At 40.0% G+C, this 23059-nt stretch overlaps 1 protein-coding gene across 4 annotated transcripts in view; it reads right to left on the bottom strand.

Annotated features, from left to right (window-relative positions):
• nisch (nischarin) overlaps positions 1–21653 on the bottom strand; it is a 46757-nt gene extending 25104 nt beyond the window's left edge. For all 4 annotated transcript variants that reach the window (XR_013548361.1, XM_078414031.1, XM_078414032.1 and 1 more), the window contains exons 1-10: positions 21433–21653; positions 17499–17582; positions 16363–16545; positions 13366–13414; positions 12570–12733; positions 11895–11990; positions 11286–11381; positions 7234–7386; positions 3412–3480; positions 1731–1916 (exon numbers count right to left, since the gene is read on the bottom strand). Coding sequence is in view for 3 of the 4 variants with exons in the window: in XM_078414031.1 (XP_078270157.1) it covers positions 1731–1916; positions 3412–3480; positions 7234–7386; positions 11286–11381; positions 11895–11990; positions 12570–12733; positions 13366–13414; positions 16363–16545; positions 17499–17582; positions 21433–21519 (1167 nt within the window). In the remaining variant the exon portion in view is untranslated. The remainder of the gene's footprint in view (positions 1–1730; positions 1917–3411; positions 3481–7233; positions 7387–11285; positions 11382–11894; positions 11991–12569; positions 12734–13365; positions 13415–16362; positions 16546–17498; positions 17583–21432) is intronic.
• Between the last annotated feature and the right edge of the window lie 1406 nt (positions 21654–23059).

Genomic DNA, 23059 nt, shown 5'->3' with positions numbered 1-23059 from the left:
AATGCTGAAGAATCAGCCATTAAACTGGATGGTTTAGATCTGGCTCAGGTGTGCAAACCATTCTGTTGGATGGACAATACAGTTATTGAACCAACAGAGATAGTTCTAGACCATTGATCGAGAAACAGAAGTCTGAATGGTAACTTTGCAATTGGGAATTTTAAATCTGTCAATTCCAATGTATTCAGTAATGGTAATCATGAAACTACCAGATTGTTTAATAATAAATACACATCTGATTCAATAATGTTCTATAGGTAAGGAAATGCACTACCCTTACCAGACTTGGCCTAAAAGTTACTCCAAACTAAATGTGGTCTGGAATCACAAATATAGGAGCAATTACATTCAAATGTAATTAACTTTGGACAATAAAGCAACATCAACATTTTAAAAAGGCATTATTAAAACAGTGCTGGAGGGCCTCAGCAGGTCAAGCAGCAACCGTGCAGAGAACAAAGAGACAATGTTTCGGATTGGATATATTCATCAAACTGAAATTATTTTGCTCCTCCTCTTCCTTCATTATCTGGCACCCTTCCCTCTCCATTTAACTTTTAGCCTTTGTTGCTATCTCCATCTGTTAAATCGCCCTTCCTCACCTGCATCCACCTATCCTGTGCCAATTTTTCCATCCTCTTTAATAGCTTTTTCCCCCTTGACTCCATCCGCCTGAAGAAGGGACCAGACCAGAAACATTGTGTTGATTTCCCTCCACAGATGATGCCTGACTTGCTGAGTTCCTCGAACACTGTACTTTGCTCAAGATTCCAGTATCTGTAATCTCTTATGTTTCCAACATACTAAATAGAATAGACTCAGAAGTGACTGTACAAAACTGGGCATCCATGAAATGTTGAGAGTGCACAACAGCAGCAGAAAGGTACACTACCACAATCTGTTACTTCACAAAATGGCAAATCCCTCACTCCACAGTTTCTCTGATCAGCGTGGACCAGTTGAGCTGAAGACCCGTTTCCATGCTGTCCGACTCAGTGCCATCTATATGGTACAAATCACGAACATGATAGAATACTCCCCATAGTCTGGATGAGAGAAGTAGCACAAATCTCAAGCAGCTCCACACCATTCACGACAAAACAGCCCACTTGACTGGCACCCCACCAAATCACCCAAAACATTCATTCCCTCCACCATCTATGCCCAATGGCTGCAATGCATAGCATTTGCAAAGATGCACTATATTTAGTTACCCCGGCTGTTTTGACAGCACCTCCCAAATCCACAATCCCTACTATCAATAATGTTAGCAGGTGCTTTGACAACAACCCCTCCAAAATAAAGCATCACTGTGGCTCAGATATTCTATGCCAGTTCTTCATTGTCATCGGATTTAAACCCTAGAACTCCAGCCCCAATTTCACCATGACAATAACTTAACTAGAACAAGAGTTGCTGCATAAGGTGGCAGCTCACCACCCCCTCCAAGTGCAATTAGGGCCAAGAATAAATATTGCCCGTGTCAGCAAAAAACAAAATCATGAAAGTGAACAAAAAATCTTCAAACCAATTAACCATATTTTTTCTCCGTTTCATTAGTTTCTCATCCCAGAGTAATAAACAACGTTTTTCTGCTACTCTCCAAAGACTTGACATTCTTCCTAAACTATGGTGGCCTGTTTTAAACATAATATTCCAGCTCAGTCCAAAAATTATGACACGAAGTTGAAGGAGTATTTTAAATATTTTACACAAATAGACAAAATTACCCGTGATACTTTATTGGTGCTGAGATCCAAGTTAACCAATGAGTAGAGTTTGTTAAGCCCAGTTAGACTTTCCAATTGGTTTCCTGACAAATTCAAAGTTTTGATATTTCCAAGTTTTGTATGTACACCTTGCAATAATGTAAGCTTGTTGAATGATATATCCAAATGAATGAGATTATAAAGATGCTGAAAAGAAAGAAAACCACAAGAGAACATTAGAATGAGATTATTAATTAACTTGAACTTCTGCTTAAAGTACAAAGTAAGTTTAGTGGCTTTGCTTCATTTCAAAATGTCATATGCACAAGTAGTTCTAATTAGTAAAAAGAAAAACTAACGACCAGTTATACTGCTAAACGTCTTATCCTTCTTGTGTCACTGGCAAAGAAGGGAATGCAATAATGGAGTATGTTACACTGTCAAATAAACCTCAGTTCATGTACCTATATTCCAAATTCCCAGCATTCTTCCACCATTCAATAAGATTACAATTACTGGCCCAATATACCATGAACTCATAATTACATATCTATTCTTTTACCTAGTCTGACTTACATACAACCCCATATATATCAAGGCCAATATCGACTATTAACTGCCCTGTTCACCATCAATTATAGAACTGTTGTGCGGCACTACCCTTGTGCTAAATGGTAAGGGCTCAGAGATCTTATAGTTCAAAATTTGCAGTCGTAAGGCAATGAATGTCAACAACAGCTGCAAAATAAACTCAATGCCTTTGACAAATTATAATCAAAGTGAAGCAGTATCATAATAGTTAACAATATAACTCTGAAGTATTGTGCAGCAAAGAAATAAACAAATCACATGGGCTAGTTAAAGTACAAGTAAAAGCCCAACAAAAGGTAATCCACATTTACTAAAAAAAGACTTGAAATCTTGATATTCCCATCAGCCAAATTCCCGAGATTGGGTGAAAGTGACTTTCTTCAATATCACAACAGCTTCTAATGGAGCGTAACATCAAGGAGCCCTGGTAAAACTGAAGATAATGGACAATGTACTCTGGTTGCAGTCATATCTTTCACCCATAATGAGGGTAGCTGGACGTCAACCATCTAAGCACTGGAACTTCACTGCTGGAGTTTGTCATGACTCTGTCCTAAACCCAACCATCTTCAATGATTGCCCCTGTTCTGCCATCTTAATAGAATTATTATCACTGGTAAAGCAGCAACATTTAATTTCATTTGCAACTCCTCAGCAAAGGAAGCAGTCTGCATGCAGCGAGATCCAGAGAACATTCATGATTAGGCCAATAATTGGCAGGTAACATTCATGGCACATAGATGTCAGGGAATGCCCAACTACAAGAGTGTCTAACCACCTTATTCTTGACATTCAATCGTATTAGCCACATTTTCTGGGTATGCTATCAACGTGCCTTTTCTAAGGCTAAATTTTGGAATGCCCTCTTAAATTGAGCATCTTTCCATCTTCATCTTCCTACAAGTTTCTCCAAAAAACCAAAGATGCTGAATAAATTCAAGATGGTGTAGTAGTCGTTTTTTAAAATAAAGTTAATCATATTGTGCAGTTATCCATTAAATAAAAAAAGACTGCCTGTTAATAAAACAATTCACTGGCAACTTTGGTGGTTAACTGCCGTCAAGTGCAAGTAGTAATTAGCAGTTTTGGCAATTCTCAGAAGACACTCTACCTGTAAATTCTCCATAACTGTTATTTCATTGTAACTTAGATCCAGAAATTCCACTTTAGGTATTAGTCTCTGTAAAATAAAATATGAAATTATAAACTAATATGCAACAGCAAATCAAAAACTAATAGGTTCTATGCATTTTATAGCAAAGTTTGCTGTACATTATTGTGATGCGTGTGAACTCTGGTAAAACCACTTAGGAATGCTTGAAAAGGCTAAAGAACAAATGCAAACAGTTTTACGCTGGGAAACGTCAACAAAATGAATATATCAGAGAATAGTCAACCTGATATTAGAACAGCAACAGAATCCTTGGAACAAGCCCTATACTTAATTGCAAAATGTTTCACTGATCACTCATTGGAATTATTCTCAACAGATGAAAGGGCTATAATCTCGACTTCCTTTTAACAATATTAGGATAGATGAGGCAAGGAAGAGAACAAAAAATTGCTATTTATTTACTATTCCACAACATGATGTGAAATTGTAGTTAATAGGTGCTTCTTCATTTATATAATGGGATCATCATTATTTAATCAAATAATGGCATAATCCGACATTCCTTCATATATTTATATTTCCTTGAACTAGTACATGTATCTGAATTTCCAAATCTCCTTTGGAAAGCCCAATACAACCTTGCTTTCACCTCAAATGATGCTCTACTGTTCATCCATATCTCAGTCTAACCCTTTGCTGTATCTTACAATTTTGCATTTTAAGTTAATTTACACTTCTACCCTGACATACCTCATCAAGCCAAGCCTATCTTAGTCTGCTACCTGCTAAATGTACACAAGCACATTTTGGCTAGTTATTGACAACTAAACCAGCAAGTTCCATTTGGTTACCCTGGATGATGATACAAAGAGACATCTGTCAGCAGCCCAGAACTGCTTAATGTAAATGGTAAGGCTTTTATATATTGCCCTCCAATTCCCACTGGTTTACAGTAGGATCTGTTGAACAAATGGAATAATGAAAATGTCATATCGTAGAAGTAAGCTTTGCAACTTAAGGTCATAAGGAATAGTAGAATTAGGCCATTTGGCCCATCAATTCTATTCCACCATTCAATCATGGCTGATCTATCTCTCCCTCCTAACCCCATTCTCCTGCCTTCTCCCCATAACCTCTCACACCTGTACTAATCAAGAATCTATCTATCTCTGCCCTAAAAATATCCATTGACTTGGCCTCCACAGCCTTCTGTGATAAAGAATACAGATTCACCACCCTCTGACTAAAGAAATCTCTCCTCATCTCCTTCCTAAAGGAACGTCCTTTAACTCTGAGTCTATGACCTCTAGTCCTAGACTCTCCTACCTGAACTCCTGATGTAACCTGTACCTTATATCCTGGCTACTGTTTCTTGGCCTGTAAATAACTCCCATTAGGGTCTTTTTATAGACCTCCCAACATTTGATTTTACAAATTCATCATTTTGACGTCCAAAATTCAGAATTTTACATCAAAATTCATAATATGGCACGTAATGCAACTTTTCAGCAAAAATAAAGTATGCACGCCAAATGCGCATACATTCATGCGTGAAAAACGACTATTATTTCCAACAGTCGGTAGTTCACAATGTCAGGCCTATCATGAATATATTCTGTTATTTATAGAAAGGTTATTGAACAGAGATACTTTTTGCAACACAAAGAAACAATTGTTGTGTTTTGTTTTTTCCATTTTGCTTTTTCCTTACACACCCCAATTCGCATGGTATTGAATAAAAGAACAATGGTTATAAAATGTATGACTAAGTTATGAAGAAAGAGTTGGTATATGTGACTCGACTAAGCATACGGAAGTACTTGTTGAAGTAAATTCACACCTTAATTGATGATCAGCCCAAAAAGGTCGTATCTGGCTTTTCTGCTATGTTATATATTTTAACCCCCTTAATTAATTAATTAATATAGTTATATAATCTTGCAATTAAATTTAATATTTACTCATTACAGTTCCACCACTGATTTTCTGGCACTCTTGGTTCCAGAGCTTTGCTGGTTTATCCAACTGGCCAAGGAAGTCAGCTATGGGGATAGATGTGCTGACCCCAGCTGGGCTAGAGTTCCAGAGCCCCGGCCGCAGGTTTCAAATTCAACCCACCGATCAGCCGTGGAAGTCCCGATGAGGTTGAGCCGAGGTGCCACATTTTCGGAGAGGCTTCCAGGGCGCGGGGGATTTCTCGCGGAACCCCTAGTGACCTCTAGCGGCCGAATTGACAAATTGGCCATGGAAGTCCTGATGAGGTTGAGATTGCCTGCCTTGCCCAGCCGAGGTGCCACATTTTTGGGGAGACTTCCAGGGCGCAGGGGAATTTCTCGCGGAACCCCTAGCGACCGAATTGACAAATTGCAATTGCCGACTGTTTTGCAGAAAAATGTGAGGCGCAATCAGAATGGCGGAAATGAAATAAGAAACAATCCGCCAAATTCGGAAGGGTTGGGAGGGGTGTTTTTTCCGTTATAATTTCTCAGCTCTCCCTACAATGGCTCTACATCTTCAGGTCCTATGTCGCCTCTCTCTAAGGACTGAATTTCATTCCTATCTAACAGAGCTACCCCACCCACCCCACCTCTGCCCACCTTCCTGCCATTCTGATATGATGTATAACCCTGAATATTCAGCTCCCGGCTCCGATCCTCACAGCCACGCCTCTGCAATTCCCACTACATCATACCTACCAATCTCTAACTGTGCTACAAGTTCATCTACTTTGTTTCTTATACCAGCGCATTCAAATACAACACCCTTAATTCGGTATTCACGCACACCCTTCTCACACCGGTCCCGATTTTACCCGACCTTACTCTCTTACCCCTTCTTGAACTTTCCGTCCTGTTAATTTGGGAGACCTGTAACATTTCCTGCACCCTCTTTCCCTTTATCTCCACCCTTACACTTTCAGTTTTCTGACCCCTGCCCCCCACTATTTAGTTTAAAGCTGTATCTGCGGCCCTAGTTATACGGTTTGCCAGGAGTCTGGTTCCAGTCGGGTTCACGTGGAGACCGTCCCGTCTGAACAGTTCCCTCCTTCCCCAATACTGGTGCCAATGTCCCACAAATTCAAAACCACTTCTTCCACATCAGTCTTAGAGCCATGCATTCAACTCTGTTATCCTCTCAATCCGAAGCCAATTTGCACGTGACTCAGGTAGCAATCCAAAGATTATTATCTTTTTGGTTCTGTTTTACAATTTGGTGTCTAGCTGATCAAATTCCGTTAGCAGAACCTCTTTCCTTGTTCTACCTACGTCATTGGTACCCACATGGACCACGACGACTGGGTCTTTCCCCTCCCACTCCAAGATCCTCTGCAACCTTCCTATTATAACATTACAAATATTCCAGTGCATCAATGGATATCTTAACAAGATATGTGGGTTTGATTTTGGTAGACTAGCCTTCAGAAAGTCAATTTTACATATAGCCTGTTCGAGTAAAGTTGTCATAACTAGGGAAAATTTCAATCTTGCACACACCATTTTCCTCTCATCAACTTCAACTTTTAAAAAATGGAAAACATAATTTGAAATCTAGTCTTCAAACAATTCTATTTGTAATAATTCATGGTTAAAAGTGACATGCATAGACCATCAGCATAGCGACACTGCTTGCTTATTAATGTGCAAAATGCTGGAGGGAGATTATTGAAAACTCCAGATTGCTTTTTTGCAGGTATAGGAAGAGAGAAAATGAAAATGAATGGTAGATTACAGAAAATGCAGTTAGTTGAAAGTCAAAGGCAACTGAAACACAAGAATAATGTTTTTTTCTTGGACTGGATGTATACACATCTTTCCTTACCACAGATTCATCAATGTTAGATACTTGATTATGACTCATATCAAGTGTAGTCAGCATATTCCATCTTGGGATAATAGCAGCAACTGGATGCTCAGATGCCATCCCTTCTACCTCCCAATGTTCAAATTCAGAAGCTTCTGGCACAAGAATATCCTGGTTAAAACAAAGCAAGCTCATCAATGCATTGATTCAAAAGAAGTTGAGCACCATCACAAGCAGTAAAGCATTCACAATACTAAATACGTTTGTTGAAAACAAAGTTTATCATGTTAATCATGTTTGTCATGTTAAAAAAATATTGTGAATACAGATTTTCTAAAAGGTCTCACCACAACTCCAAAGTTACAACCTAACCCATGCTCAATGACCAATCAGGAACGATGTTTGAAATAGGGAAGAGGTGATGTGCTATAGGGGATATTCTGAGAAAGATGACTTTCCTCCCCTTCCTACCGCCCCCAAGCAAAATTTTCTGAATTGGGAAAGATTAGGTATTGAGAAACAATGTCAATTTAGCTCAAGGTACCATCTTAATTAAAGAAAAGCATGGTTAGAACATCGAGGAAAATCAATAAGGTGGCAAGTTCTGAACTCATTTTCAATAAAAGAAGAGTTGCTGGCAATCTAGTTATCCATCTCTTTTGAAAGCAATTAGCTGAATTAGAATAAACAAGTTGTCCGTGTCTCAAGCTCTGCTGAAATCATAATCAGCTTTCCTTCCACACTGCTGTACTTTTTGAGACATCTGGAAATTCTGCAAATCCTCAGCCAATTTCTCCCATCAATTCACTTGCTGATTACCCAAGGAGCAAGTGAAATGCCATACTTCTTCTTAGACATTCCCTCGTGATCCAAGACAAATTGCTTCCACTCTAGTTCTGTATTTTCCCGTGGCCAATATGAAGCCATATTGGAATGCCAGAGGTGGTGGTGGAACTTGACAGGCTGGCAGGTGGGTGGCTTGGTAGCTAGTGTTCTCCTTTATTTGTGCATATATTGGGCTGTGTGATGTCAACAGACTATTCTCAATGTCATCTTCCTTCATTCTAAGTGGTCATGGGCCAAGGACTCCCACAAATTGATACAGATGTTACTTTCCAAAGCTTTTAGAATATCCTTTTCCTTTAACCATCTTATAATCTCTTGTGATAGTCAAAAATATTTTATGTTTTGGAAATTTAACATTGAGCAGGCTTCTTGCCCATCAGACATCAATAGGTTAATTTCACTGGGAACATTGGTTTATTTATCCTACCAGTGGATTTGAAGGATTTTATTGGAGCAACATTCATAGTCTTCCTGCCATGCTGTCTAACAGTGGTCACATTGAACAAAGATGCACAATGATTTTACCCAACTATAAGTAGTTCCTTTCGCAGAAACATTACAGAAGGACAAGAATCAACTTCTGCCTGGTAGATCATGACTAGATTTAAGATCAAACTCTATTGCTCAGACAACCAAAGGATCTATTGGCTCATTGAAGGAGATGGTAAATTTCATAAACATTGCCTTTGATCCACAATGGATTTCAAAAATAGTGAATTGCTTCATATTTTTCAGGATCATTATTGATCTTTATTCAAAGTGGCCACTGTTAGACAGTAAGGGACAGGTTCATGGACAAGCAGAGTCTATTGGTTATGATAACAGCGTGCATACTATTGCCTAACAAAGACAAGATGGAAGTGAATCTTTATAGATTCATTTGATAAGGACAACAATTTGATAAGAACAATGGGATTTTGAGAGATCAGAAAGGGTCATTTAAAGGTTAATCCAGCATTTTTGGCATTATCACACAATGAAGATCAAGGTCACGGTACTACTAAATACAACAATCCACAAAAGTGATTAAGAGAAATTCTTGACTACAAGAAGGATGCTCGTATCCATAGTGAACAGCATGGAGGCTTCCTATTAATTAATGCAAAGCAGATTTGCTTTCTGTCTTGAAGATGTTCATGGGTACATGATCCGAGATCCCGTTGTTGGGGAATGAGCTTTTGAATTTGTGATCGAAAAGGTTACAAAAAATGGACTCGATTAACTTCAGCAGCTATACTATGGATTCCTAAGACATTCTTATTTTTAAGTTATTATAAGTCTTTTGACATTTTAAATCAGGAGCGGCAGCGAGGCTGGACTGAAGTATTTGGTGGAGAGCACCCACATCAAGGACAGAATTACTATTGGGGATGACTTATGAAAAATGTCTTCCAGTGAGCAGTGACTGCTTCTGTTCTGATATTTTCAGCTTTTCTTTGGCTCTCAATGGAGCAGGCTTGGATACAGTTGGCCACGGCCAAGTTGATGAATCCCATGTTCGTCATGATTATTTGCAAGTTACTTGACCTCTGGCACTCTATCCATCATCTGTTCCTCAAGTTAAAGGGTGTTCATTAGATATCAACCTTCAAATGTCTATAAAGCCAGGCACCTCCGTCCATCCCCAGGCATGGTTGAATTTTCAATATAGAATGCCTTGGTTTTGTGCTCAATTAATTGTTGAATTTCCTGATCATTCTCATCAAAGCAGTCCTGGCTTTAATGGTCGAGAAGCAAAGGGTTTTCTTCAAATATGGTGCAATGCATTACAGCTCTGACACAGTAGACACCTGGGAGCTCCTGAATGCAGAGTTGTCAGATTGTGCAAAACACATATCAAGAAGAGATAGGTAGACACAAAATATTGGTGCAACTCAGTGGGCCAGGCAGCATCTCTGGAGAGAAGGAATGGGTGGCGTTTCGGGTCGAGACCCTTCTTCAGACAAGGCTGGGTCTGAGCTATAGGGAGAGGTTGAGTAGGCTGGGACTCTATTCCTTGGAGCGCAGGAGGATGAGGGGTGATCTTATAGAATCTACTTTCAAGAAGAGATACTTTTGTGGGATCCTCAACACCATCAGCTTTGAAGTTCTTGAAGCATTTTGGAGCCAGGCTGATGGAAATAACAGATTAATTCATGGTCAGTGAAACTGCCAGTTATCACTTGGTGAAGTGGACATTCTGGCAGTCTTTCATTGTACAAGGACAGTTTATCAGGAGCTAATGCTAGGATTGGGCTTGTGTTCATTTCTCAAGAAAAAAAGGGCGATTATGACAAGCCCATGCTCCAAGCATTTTATCTGAAAGACATCATTAGAGTTAACTTTCCTTCTTTCTTCCTTGCCAATTTACACCTTGTTGGAGGATTGCAGTTTTTCTGAGTCTGGTGCAGAAGTTGCTCAGAAGGATCAGTTTGTCTCTCTGTGTTGTAGGCTGAAGTTGTCCTCAAGCACATTGGTAACTTCCAAGGTTGGTGTGTATGCACTGATAACCATAGCCTGCTGGTTGCAGTTTTGAAAGATCATGAAGTGCTTACTTATCCCACAGGAATCGTAATACCGGAGCAGCCAAGTGTTGATGGAAAACCAACCACAATGGCATTCCTTTACTAGTTCCTTTACCACAAATATGTGCATGTACATGTGTGTGCCTGTGCATCTGTGTCAATGCAACATATATCATTCTGCAAAAATATTGTTCCTAATAATTGCTAGACTGCTAAATATACAGCCAATCATGTTAGTACCTAAAAGTACATTTAAAATTCATGGCTATCAATTACCCCATATTATCCAGACTAAAATCATATTTTTTAAACAGGATATAGGCTTAGGGTTAGGGATTCCACCCATTTGGTGCTTATTTTCGTAATTTCAGAAAGCCAACACCCCAAATTATAATAATGTTATCAACAATGTATCTAAATTCACCCTGCTGCAAAATCCAAGGTGTCAAGAATACCAACAATACAGGTGTTCCTCAGCTTACAATGGGGTTCCGTTCCGAGAATCCCATCGGAAACCTAATATATCGTAAGTCGAAATGCATTTAATACACACGATCACGTGGCCGGAAGCAAGCTGCGCATCGCTACCGTTTGCACCATCGCAAAGTTGAACTATCGCAAGTCGAAGTATCGTAAGTACCTGTAATCATGGATCATCTCAATATAACAATGTACCTTTCAAAATAAATTGGAAACATGACAAATATATTGAAATGTTACCTTCATTGAAGCAGTTGAAAAAGCCACCGTCATTGTAGCCAACGTGTTCTTCAGGGAAGGAAGCCCAATAATTTGTTCAGCTTCACAATTACTTATCTAGAAGACCACAATGTAAAAAAAAAATCTAAACTTACCACCAGGTATCAAACACAATGAAAGTTAGATTAAATATTAAAAATATCATTTATTCTGTAATTATTTTTCAAATAAACTGAACTGTGAAGAAAGATTGTCAGCCATAACAATGTTAAGCATGATATTTAGTCAATTCGAGCGAGGAATCCATTTGATAGAAACTTTGTTTTTTAATGTACATTAAAACGGTGTCATACAATAATTAAGTGGAAGAATATAAATTAAATTGACTCCACCATCAAATCTATTCAAAACTGAATAGAGTTATGAAAGAGAATTCACAGGCAATTGGAATTTTTAAATATAAGTGGAGTCCGGCTACTTCCACAAATAAAAACGATAAGGGATCATCACATAAAATTCATGAAGCACATGGTTCCAAAATGTCTTGGTGCAACAGTTAATATTTGCGTTTGGTTTGTTAAATTGGCAAAAAGATTCTGCCACCAAAACTAGCACATCAAAATTACTAACCTCAATCTGATGAACAGACTTGAAAATTGATAAATCAAAATTAAGGAGATGTTCCTGAATATTGGTGTTACCCACAGATCCTCTAGTGCCCGTGATCTGTTAAAAATACAGACTTTTAGATGAATGGTACTCAACATGTGAATACTTGAGTCTTTAATATTCTTCTGAAGTGAGCATTGATTGTTCAGCATTAACATGATAAATGAAAGTGTAGCAAAGCAGACCCTTTCCGAGAGGTTCGGTTTCATGTTCAGGTAAGTCAAGTCAAGTCAATTTTATTTGTATAGCACATTTAAAAACAACCCACGTTGACCAAAGTGCTGCACATCTGATTAGGAAAAAAAAAAGAAACATACAGTGGTAAGGAGACATTTGGAAAAAGCATCAAACAGCATCAAAGTCAGATAGCAGAACTACAATGAAGGAGAAAATACAAAATGAACTGATGTGGTTCTCTAAACTGCCTAGTCAATAGATGAGCCTTTTGATTTAAGTCCTGTTAATCTATTCTATTCCTCCACATAGATAATTTTGAAGTAAATATTGAAGTAAATGTGAACACTTGTTGCACCTGAGCAATCTTTAGAACCAGCAGATGAAAATTGCAATTGTCCTAATAAAGTAACGGATCAAAAATGTGTCAGTTATAGGCTTTCAGAGGAATAGAAATGTTACCTTCAAATATTTAAGTCTACAAGCAAAGTCCAGGACGTGGCCAAGATCAGTCTTTGCATCTCCACTGGCACAGGTGGGACTGGCTAGTCTCAGTTGTTGAGTGATTGCATACAACTGCAGTGGTCTCAGACAGAATGCTTCGCCAGCTAAGAGCAACTGTTCACCTATTTTAAAAAGACACATTTTAAAGTTGGAAAAGTTTAAAAGATGTATAGATAAATGAACTTGGCAAAATACATGCTAGATTACATGCATTTGGCCAAGACATTAACTTTTGCCTCATGGTTAACTAACAAAATTCTTCAAGACCTTTCTCCCTCTTTTTCAGACAACTATGCCAGAAACAAACAACCGTCCCCAGAACAGAATGCCAAATTAGAATATCAGATAACAAACTCATCTTCCTCCCTTTTTAAAGATATCTGGCAATTAGAGTAAAGTGGAACTGAAACCAAGAGGACTGAAAGTTAGACTACACTTAAATGTTACAGAAAATATTTGGAAATTACATCAATGTATAAACTCCCGATAGATTTTTCATCTTATGTGCTAAAAGAAAATAGGTAGCACATGAATTGTTTTCTAGAATTTCAAAAATTACAATGTACAGCTACAGAAGAAATCTTTTCATCTTATCTATAAGTTTCTTGACTTCAGTAAATATGTTGCTTCATAGATTAAGTGGATTATTGCAATTTTAGGGTAGACCACAGATGATACTTTAGATTGTCATGACAAATGTCAAGAATTAATTTCAAGAACTAAATTTCAAGACATAAAAAATTGAAAACCATACCTTTGTGAAACAGTTGCTCAGCAAGGGCAGCCGTAATGCCATTTATCTCCTTTAAAAGAAATAATGATTGTTAGCGGGGAAAAAAAGGATTTGTATCTATGCATTCCAGATCAATACGAGATTACTTTTATACAAGTGTGTCGGTCATTTTCTTTTGAAAGAAGGTTCATTCTTTTTCTGCACTCTTCAAGTAGGGGATGGATTTAGGCACAATTGACTGGAAAAATTGACTCATGTTGTTTGAGGTTTAAACATCAAGCGGCTGCTTCTTTGCTATTGTAGTTTAAGATTACCATAACAAAGTAAAAGAAGAGCAGCTGATTGGCTGCTTCCTGCCCCTAAAAAATTTCTCTCGATCTCCTTCGAAAAATGTTTTATTCATAGTTCAATCTGATGTCTGACATTTGTGTCACAAGATGAAAATTAATAATGTGTGCCTTGGAAAAATGGTGCTCTTCATGAAGAACTAACAGTGGTTCAGGAAACAAAATCTGCAACTTATGACCACTCAGGTGACAGAATGAGCAAAACTCTGGAATGAGGACCCTTTAACCCAATGTTCCCAATTGGAATGGTGAAAAAATAAGTACAATTATTTATGTTTAAGTAACATTCCCATTTGCTGAGAATGCCAAGTATTGTTCTCAACCTAGAACAACTTGGCTTCATGTTGCAGCTTTATAAAACTTTGATGAGGCTACATTTGTAGTGGCATGTGCATTTGTGGTTGCCCTATAGCTGGACGGATGTGGAGGCTTTAGAGTGAGTGCCGCAGACGTTAAACTGAATGCTGCCAGAATTAGAGGGTATTACCAATCAAGAGAGGCTGGACATACTTGGATTGTTTTCTCAAGAGCATCACAGGTGAGGGTCATCGTTGAGATGCCCATAAGTCAGAAAGTGCATCTGTTCGTACATCTATAAGCACAATACCCGTGCAATGCTTGTAAAAAATCGCAAACACTGCTCACAATATGGCCTTCTCAATATGACTGGCTGGCCTTGGTGTGGGAAACTTGAGATGTGTCCGATCGAGCATTCACAATTAGGAAATTGCTACCTACAGGAACAAATGTGTGTACATATGTCAAACATTTGAATTGATAGGAACTCAATTGTACGTTTGAGATGTCTACAAGTTGGGAGTTTGTAACCCAAGAATGATCAATACTTTTTGCGAAAACAAAATACAAAAAGGATTTCTGAAACTTGTACTGTTTTGTTTTTTTTTAAATGGAAGGCAAAGAGCTTTATCCGAAAAAAAGTGAATGAAAAAATCATGCAATATGCCAAGTTACTGCTATTCCAAATAGTGAATGAATTTCACTTTGTGTATACAAGCTGGACATAGGATAAATTTGTTTTACAAGTAAATTGGGACTCTTGACACAGCTAGGTTTGTGCAGATGAGCAAAAATGATATTGGATATAAAAATACAGTGGACTAGTAATCCAGAAAACACACATCAAAATGTCATCTAAACATGTTAATAATTTGAAATTCTTCTTTTCGAAACAAAAGGAATGTATTTAATAGTAACTAGTTCTAAAACAGATAAAGCCATCAGATTAACAAACATAACCAGCTCATTTTTGAGATGACAATTACCGTGATCACTCCATTGGAGCGTGTAGGATCCCAGCTGAATCTGAATATGTGCTGCACTCTTACCCGTCCTCTGATGTTGCCAAGCAAGCCATTCATTTGTACAAATTGTTGCATCCCGCAGTTCAAACAGAATAACTATCATCATCTATTTACAACAACCAGAGCGGGCTTGTTTCAAGTGATGCCAACATTCATAAAATTATCTCAAGGTTGCGTTTACTGACATGCCATAACCAGCTAGGGTGAGGATTATCAGATAAATCATCTGCCATTCAACATTGGTGACTGAACAGATGTAAGCGGCAGACTGATTTTATTCGTATAATTTAAGATATTTTTAAAACTACACTTTTCTTGAGAAGTTATTCTGCTTTTACTGGGAGCCGGTCCTAGAATTGATTTCCTTCACTTAGCACATTAAATGTTTACTGGTTAAATTATTTGTTGTGTCATAAACCCAGCACCACTTCGCAATACTAAAAAAGAATGACTTTACTTTAAAAAATTGCATAAGGCTTTCTATTGCACGAGAAGGAATGTAAATACTCTCAATGAGGCTTCCTTTACATCAACAAGACCGATGGCTAGCAAATATTTTGCTGAACACTTGCCCTCTGCCTTCCAAAGTCTGCTGGATCTCTCAGTTGCTAACTATTTTAACGCCTCTTCCCAGTCCCATATGGACCCTTCTGTCCTGGCCCCCCTCCATTGTCAAAGTGAGGTTACAGGCAACCAGGAGGAGCAGCACCTTATATTCCACTAGGTAGCTTGCAACCCAATAGTATGAACATAGAATTCTGATTTTAAGTAACACCCACTTTCTTTCCTGTGCCCCAACTCCCCCTCCCCCCCTCCCACCCCACCTCGATGCATACCCATTTTCACCCCTCTCCTGCCCCTTTTCCTTCCCCTTCCACCTGTACACCACCTTCTGGCTTTATATTTCACTCCTCTCCTTATTCAACATCCTTTCATCTCCAGCATTTACTCCATCCATTTGTCAAGCAAGCCCCCCCCTGATCTGTATCCATCTATCACTTGCCAGTCTTTGTCCCAGCCCCACATCTTTTTCAGCTTCCTCCCCCTTACTATTATCAACCTGCAGGGTCCGAATCTAAAACATCACATATCCATTTCCTCCACCGGTGCTGCCTGACACACTGAGGTACTCCAGCACTTTGTTTTTGTCAAGATTCCAGTATCAACAGTTCCTTGTGTTTCCACAAATCTTATTTTTTAATTTCTATTTAATTATCATTTAAATTCCTAGTTTTTAATACATTAATTACTGCATTTAAAAAATGATCACAGAACATTCAATATCTATTTAAAAAAAAACATACTTGAGCATGCAAAATATATACTGCAGAATATATTTTTTAACTTACATATAGATCGAAGTGCAGAAAATGTGACAAAACATTTGGGGCAGCATAAGGAAACTTTGCCAGAAGAGTTTGCAAATAGACTTCCAATTCTTTCTGCCTTTTTTCTACAAACAATTTGGATTTTTTGCCAATGATCTTCTTTGGTGGAAGCAGATTTTTATCTATCTTTTTTCCTGCAGTCAGCTACATATTTTAAAAAAAGGAGAGATGTTAAAGAACAAAAAAAAACATCAGGCGATTCATATTTCAATACATTGCATAAAACACAAGCTACTAGATAGTGGTTTCTAATTTGAATAAAACTTTTCACTCCAGGTACAAAGCATTTACTAGAGAAGGGAGAAGTGTTGATTTGATAAATTTTTCATATCATGGTTATCTTAATAGACTGGGAGAGCAGAGGAAGAGGAAAGAGCATATCAATTATAATAAATCTTTCAAATTGCAGATAAAGAACAGCATTAAAATGATGACAATGGCTCATTTCCTTTATCATCGTTACCTTTTTGCATATCTTTCATTCATTTGTTCTATATCTCTCTACATCACTGTCAAAATCTCTTGTTTCCCTTTCCTCTGACTAGTCTGAAGGGTCTCGACCCAAAACATCACCCATTCCTTCTCTCCAGAGATGCTGCCTATCCCGCTGAGTTACTCCAGCATTTTATGTCTATCTTTGGTTTTAAACCAGCATCTGCAGTTCCTTCCTACACTAAAATGATGACGACTTCTTCAGCAGAGTCAAAAGAAAAAGGTAAAAAGCCAAATTTTGGAGATAACTAGGTATTTAATTTATTTTCTGTGCTCCACAATTAAGAGGTGGTGAGTAAACAAATACGAGATGGGGGAAAACAGATCTTCCTGTGATAAAACGTCCAATTATTGACATCTAATCCATGGAACATGCACTGTTGTTTTTCTATTTACTTCAGTGAAACACAGATAAAGCTATGATGAACTAAAAACGTACAAAGGCCAGTGTGGATAGTTTGATTAATGGCTTTCCCAATATGAATAAAACAAGGCTGTAAAGAATACACCCAAATCTTATACAAATTGAGCAGAGCATCCCACACATTTAGCGACTTGAAAGAATCTACAACACCACAAATGTTTCATAATATGAAAAAACTTGCCTTTTCATGCAGCTCATGAAAATCGCTGTAACGGTGTTTAACTGTCCATTGGTGATTCCCAACTTTCACTTCTATGATATATACCTATAAAAGTTATACTTTCATTAATAAGAGCAACCAACTGCAGCAACAATTTAAATACGCAGGAAAACACATTTTACACTTTGTTAACTATCTAAAATGTAATTAACTTTGTAATGGATAACTCGGAATTACATTTCATCTCACTTATTCTCAATGGTTCAATAGGCTGGTAAAGATACATTTCAGAAAATCATGAATAAAATAAAGCATACTGCTCAAGTAATAACATCTTAGCCTGCTATAGGCTCTATGCTGTCCTTCCTCCTCCTTCTGTTGAAAATTGAGGTCACTGAAAATGCAATCCTCTTTCTTAATGTACACCAGGTCAAATTCACACAGCATTAGCAAAAGCAATCTAAAACGTTGCAATTCGGCTTTCAAATCTTTCTCACCTCTACTATCCGCCAACCCCATAATGCTCCTATTATCTGTGCTCTTGCAATTCTGATCTCCAAATTTCCTTTCTCTACCATTGGTGACTGCGCCTTGAACTGCAACAGTCCAAGTTCTGGAGTCACCTCGCTAAACTTTTATATTTTTCTTTACTCCTTCAAGATGCTCCTTAGAAGCTTCATCTCAAAATAAGCCTATGGTCATCAGATGAATTCCTTGAATAAGGGACGTGTGATGGGGGTTGCAAAATAAGGACAATTAGGCAGATTCTGTTGTAAAAGAATGGGATGTGATGTCAGAAATATGTACATTTAAAACAAAACAGGGCACTACAATTTAAGGATGATGTTTCTTGTTCTGATGAATCTAGAACCAAATGAAAATCAAACAAAAAACTGCTGATGCTAGAAATTTAAAACGAGAACAGAAATTATAGGAAATACTCAGCAGATCTGGCTGCACCTTTGGAAAGAGAAATGCATTAACGTTTCATGCCAAAGACCCTTCATCAGGTTCTAATAAGTTGTCTTTGACCTAAAACATTAATTCTGTTTCTCTTTCCAGAGATGCTGTGTGATTTGATGTATTTACAGCATTTGCTACATTGCTGTCTAGAACCAAGAGTATCCTCAAAATAAGGGGCTTGTGATTCAAGTCAAAAATAAAAATAAATTTCTTCACTTATGGGCATAGTGAAACTTTGAAATTGTCCACCAAAGACAGCTGTGGAAGCAAGTATATTCAAGAGAAAACTAGATTTTTGGATATTAAGGGAAGTCTGCAATACAAGGTAATTGCAATAATGTGGCTTTGAAGCAAAAGATTAGCCATGATCTTGTTCAACCACAAAGCAGATAGGAGAAACTAAACATCCTACTCAAGATTCAATTTTGTTTGTTCTTGTGTTATACCAGAGGTTTGCTTCTATACGGTCTGCATTACAACAATATCACTTTATAAATTCTGGTTTGCCTCAAATCCAAAAATTATCCATGAATAGGACCAAATACAGAAATGTGGAGTTTGAATTTTCATTCTTCATCTCCCACATCCAGCAAACATACATGGATATAACTCAATATGGATGCCATAGAAACAAAAAAAGATCAGCAAAGTCAATACTCTCAAAAATAAATGTATAGATTGCAATCTTCTTAAGCCACATCCTACAGAGCTTCCATGCACATCTGCAAACTTAAAATGCCACTTAATAATGTGATGTTGATTTCCAAGATATAATTTCACCTAACATTAGGTTTGCATGAAACTTTAAAATGTCAGCTTTCTGTCCACCAAAATCCCAAAATGGCCGTCAGGGCTGGCAATCAGGCTATAGGGCAAGAGTGGAGCTGGAGACAGGGTCTGGATGTCAGCGTGTTTTGATAAACCAAAAAAGTATGATAGCAGAATGTTAATAGAAGTGACAGCCAATAATTAAGAAAATCCACTAATTCAGTTTCAACAAAGTCCTGAGAATGCTCTTTTGCTGTTCTCCAACAAGCAATATATCAAAGACTGTCCCAGTTGTGGAGCCAGAAAATAAGCCAACTGGTAAATGGATGATCATTGGTCAGCTTCAACTCAGTGGACCAAAGGGCCTGTTTCCAGGCTCTGTTTTTTATTCAGCAGTGCCAGAACCAGAGAACACTCTTTCCTAATCATTTCCATTAATGTAACTGTATATCTGATAATTGCAGAAATTGCACATAGGGAAATGGCATTAACTCAGGAGGCTACGTCAAATTAAGACCTTCCTTAATTATATTATATTCAAAGATTATATTATATCCAATAATTCAACACTGTATTGATCAGTAAAGTAATTAAACGACTCAATGGAATACACAGATGTGGCCAAATCCCATCCTACATGTCTGCAGTCTGCATTTCATTCCTGGAAAATGAAATGGAGAGAAAGGCAAAGTTATGAAAGAGGTAGTAGGATATGATTCAAACTGAACTCATTTCTTCATTTCGAGACAATACATTAGCCGAAACACTGTTAGGCTAATGTCACAAAATGTTGCTACCAACAGCCCTTGACAATTTGCAAAATATTAAGACAGAGTTAATACAACTGTGACCTGTGGTCATAAACATTAAGAAGATCATGGAAGGGCAGTAATTCATTTTGGTCTTCTCTACTCTCTTTTCATCTGATCTTCATCCTAGATTACTTGCTCCTCTGCAGGTCAAAAAATTTACCAATATTATTAAGAAAACGTTTTTGAGTAGGATTCAGAGAGTGACAGTGCAGAGGGATCCTCTCAGCTTCCAATCCTGGAATACATCCATTTGCTCTTTCCCTCTGGCTCTCCATTCCATCATTTTCTACCTCTGTGCTTTCACTCTTTCACCGTGATCGCCCTCCACCACCTCCCTCATCCTTCCACCATCTCCCTCTCCCCTCCATCACCCCATCGTGATCGCCCTCACTCTCCACCCTGGCCCTCCACTCCCCCCCCCCCCCCCCCATGATCTCCATCTTCCCTCAACCCCACCTCCCTTTAACTACCCCTGGGATCACTCCCTCATTCCCCTCCATGAACTCTCTCACCCTCCACCTCCTCTATGATCTCCATCTCTCCTCCAACCCCACTCTGTTCTCCACCCACCCCATGACTTCCCTCCCACCTCCACCTTCCCACCACTTCACCTCCCTCCCCTTCCATCCCTCCACCTATGCCCGCAATCTCCCCCTCCCCTCCATCTCACCCTTCCACCCCTAAACCCCTTGATTTGCCTCCATCTCCGCAAGTTCCCCCACCCTGCCACCTCCCTACCCCCGATCTCTCTCCACCTTTACCCCCTGATCTCCACCCCCCACCCTGTGGTCTCCCTCCACCTCCCCCCCCCCCCCCCGTGATCTCCCTCTCTCCTCCACCATAACAACCTCCCCTCCTCCCCCACCACCCTCCCCTCCTCCCTCTTCCATCCCCGTGATCTCCCTCTCCCCCACCACCACAACCCCCTCCATCTCCCCGTGACCCTCTCTCCTCCACCACCCCCTCCTCCTCCATCTCCCCATCCTCTCCTCCACCACCCCCACCCCCACCCCTCCTCCTCCATCTCCCCATCCTCTCCTCCACCACCCCCCCCCCCTCCTCCTCCATCTCCCCATCCTCTCCTCCACCACCCCCCCCCCTCCTCCTCCATCTCCCCATCCTCTCCTCCACCACCCCCCCCCCTCCTCCTCCATCTCCCCATCCTCTCCTCCACCACCCCCCCCTCCCTCCTCCTCCATCTCCCCATCCTCTCCTCCACCACCCTCCCCTCCCCTCCTCCATCTCCCCATCCTCTCCTCCACCACCCTCCCATCCCCGTGGTCTCTCTCCCCATCGTCCGAGGTCCGCCGCGAGATCGCCCTCGGCCCTCGGCTCCCTCTCCTCCCCTCTCGCACCCCGACCCCTTGCCCTCCCGCCTAGCCCGAGCAGCCATGAGCTCTCCTCTCGCTCACCGTGTAGTTTTCCACCAGCTCCGACCCGGTAATGCGGATCTCTTTCCGCTCCATGAGCCCTCCCGCAAGTCGTGCCGACTCCTCCATCCCGCTCCCGTCAGTGTCCACAAGGAGGAGGCGGGGAATGGCGGCACGCTCCGCCGCAGTAGCACCCGCTCTCCTACAGTCGCTCAGCCGCGGCTCCGAGCCGCCACCATCTTGTGGCCGCCGCCATGGGCGTCGAGCCACAACAACGCGCGTCATCGCTTTCCCCAATCACGTGCTCCCGTAGCCGCCCCCACGTGATGTTGGTGAAGGGGCCGCTCATTGCTGGGCCCATCTTTGTTGGATGTCAACAGAAAGGTGGTCTAGTTTAGTTTAGGAACAAAAAAACTGCAGATGCTGGTTTAAATCGAAGGTAGACACAAAATGCTGGAGTAACTCAGCGGGTCAGGCAGCATCTCTGGAGAGAAGGAATGGGTGATGTTTCGGGTCGAGACCCTTCTTCAAACCTGAAGAAGGGTCTCGACATAGAAACATAGAAAATAGGTGCAGGAGTAGGCCATTCGGCCCTTTGAACCTGCACCGCCATTCAATATGATCATGGCTGATCATCCAACTCAGTATCCCGTACCTGCCTTCTCTCCATACCCCCTGATCCCACAAGGGCCACATCTAACAACCTCTTAAATATAGCCAATGAACTGACCTCAACTACCTTCTGTGGCAGAGAATTCCACAGATTCACCACTCTCTGGGTGAAAAAAAACGCTCACATCTCGGTCCTAAAAGACATCCCCCTTATCCTTAAACTGTGACCCCTTGTTCTGGACCTGAAACGCCACCCATTCCTTCCCGCCTGAGTTGCTGCTTGACCCGCTGAGTTACTCCAGCATTTTGTGTCTAGTTTAGTTTATAGCCTCGTATACCAAGGCACAGTTAAAAGCTTTTGTTGCATTCTAAACAGTCGGCAGAAAGACAAGTCTGAAGAAGGGTCTTGGCCCAAAACGTCACCCATTCCTTTTCTCCAGAAATGCTGCCAGTCCTGCTGTTACTCCAGCATTTTGTGCCTATAGCAGAAAGATAATACATGATTACACTCAGATCTATTTACAGTGCACGGATACGTGATAAGGGACTAACATTTAGCGCAAGGTAAAGACAGCAAAGTCTGATCAAGGATAGTCCAAGGGTCATCAAAGAGGTAGATAGTAGTTCAGGACAGCTCCGTAACCAGAGAGCAGTCAGATGTTGCTCTCTCCGTGGAGATGGCATTGCCTTGTCCCATGAATGCTGTTAACCCTCGCCTCAGGATTATGGTGGAAGCTATAGCTGCAGATGTTTGAGCCCATGACACTGTCCTGAGAAACCAGTGTTGTCCTGGGGCTGATCTTCAAAAACAAAAGCCATTTTCCTTCGTGCATGGAGACACAAGGAACTGCAAATGCGAGAATCTTGAGCAAAAGACAAGTGCTGGAATCTACTTGATCAAAACACAAAGTGCTGGAGAAGCAACCTTTCTTCTGAAGTAGGGTCACAACCTGAAACGTTACCTATCCGTTCCCTCCCCAGATGCCGACTGACCCAACGAGTTACTCCACCAAAGTGTGTGTTCCTTCACGCAAGTCATGACTTCAATATTTAGACA

Source organism: Rhinoraja longicauda, chromosome 17, assembly GCF_053455715.1.
Source record: "Rhinoraja longicauda isolate Sanriku21f chromosome 17, sRhiLon1.1, whole genome shotgun sequence".
NCBI classification, from domain to species: domain Eukaryota; kingdom Metazoa; phylum Chordata; class Chondrichthyes; order Rajiformes; family Arhynchobatidae; genus Rhinoraja; species Rhinoraja longicauda.
This window is presented reverse-complemented; position numbering and strand designations above follow the sequence as displayed.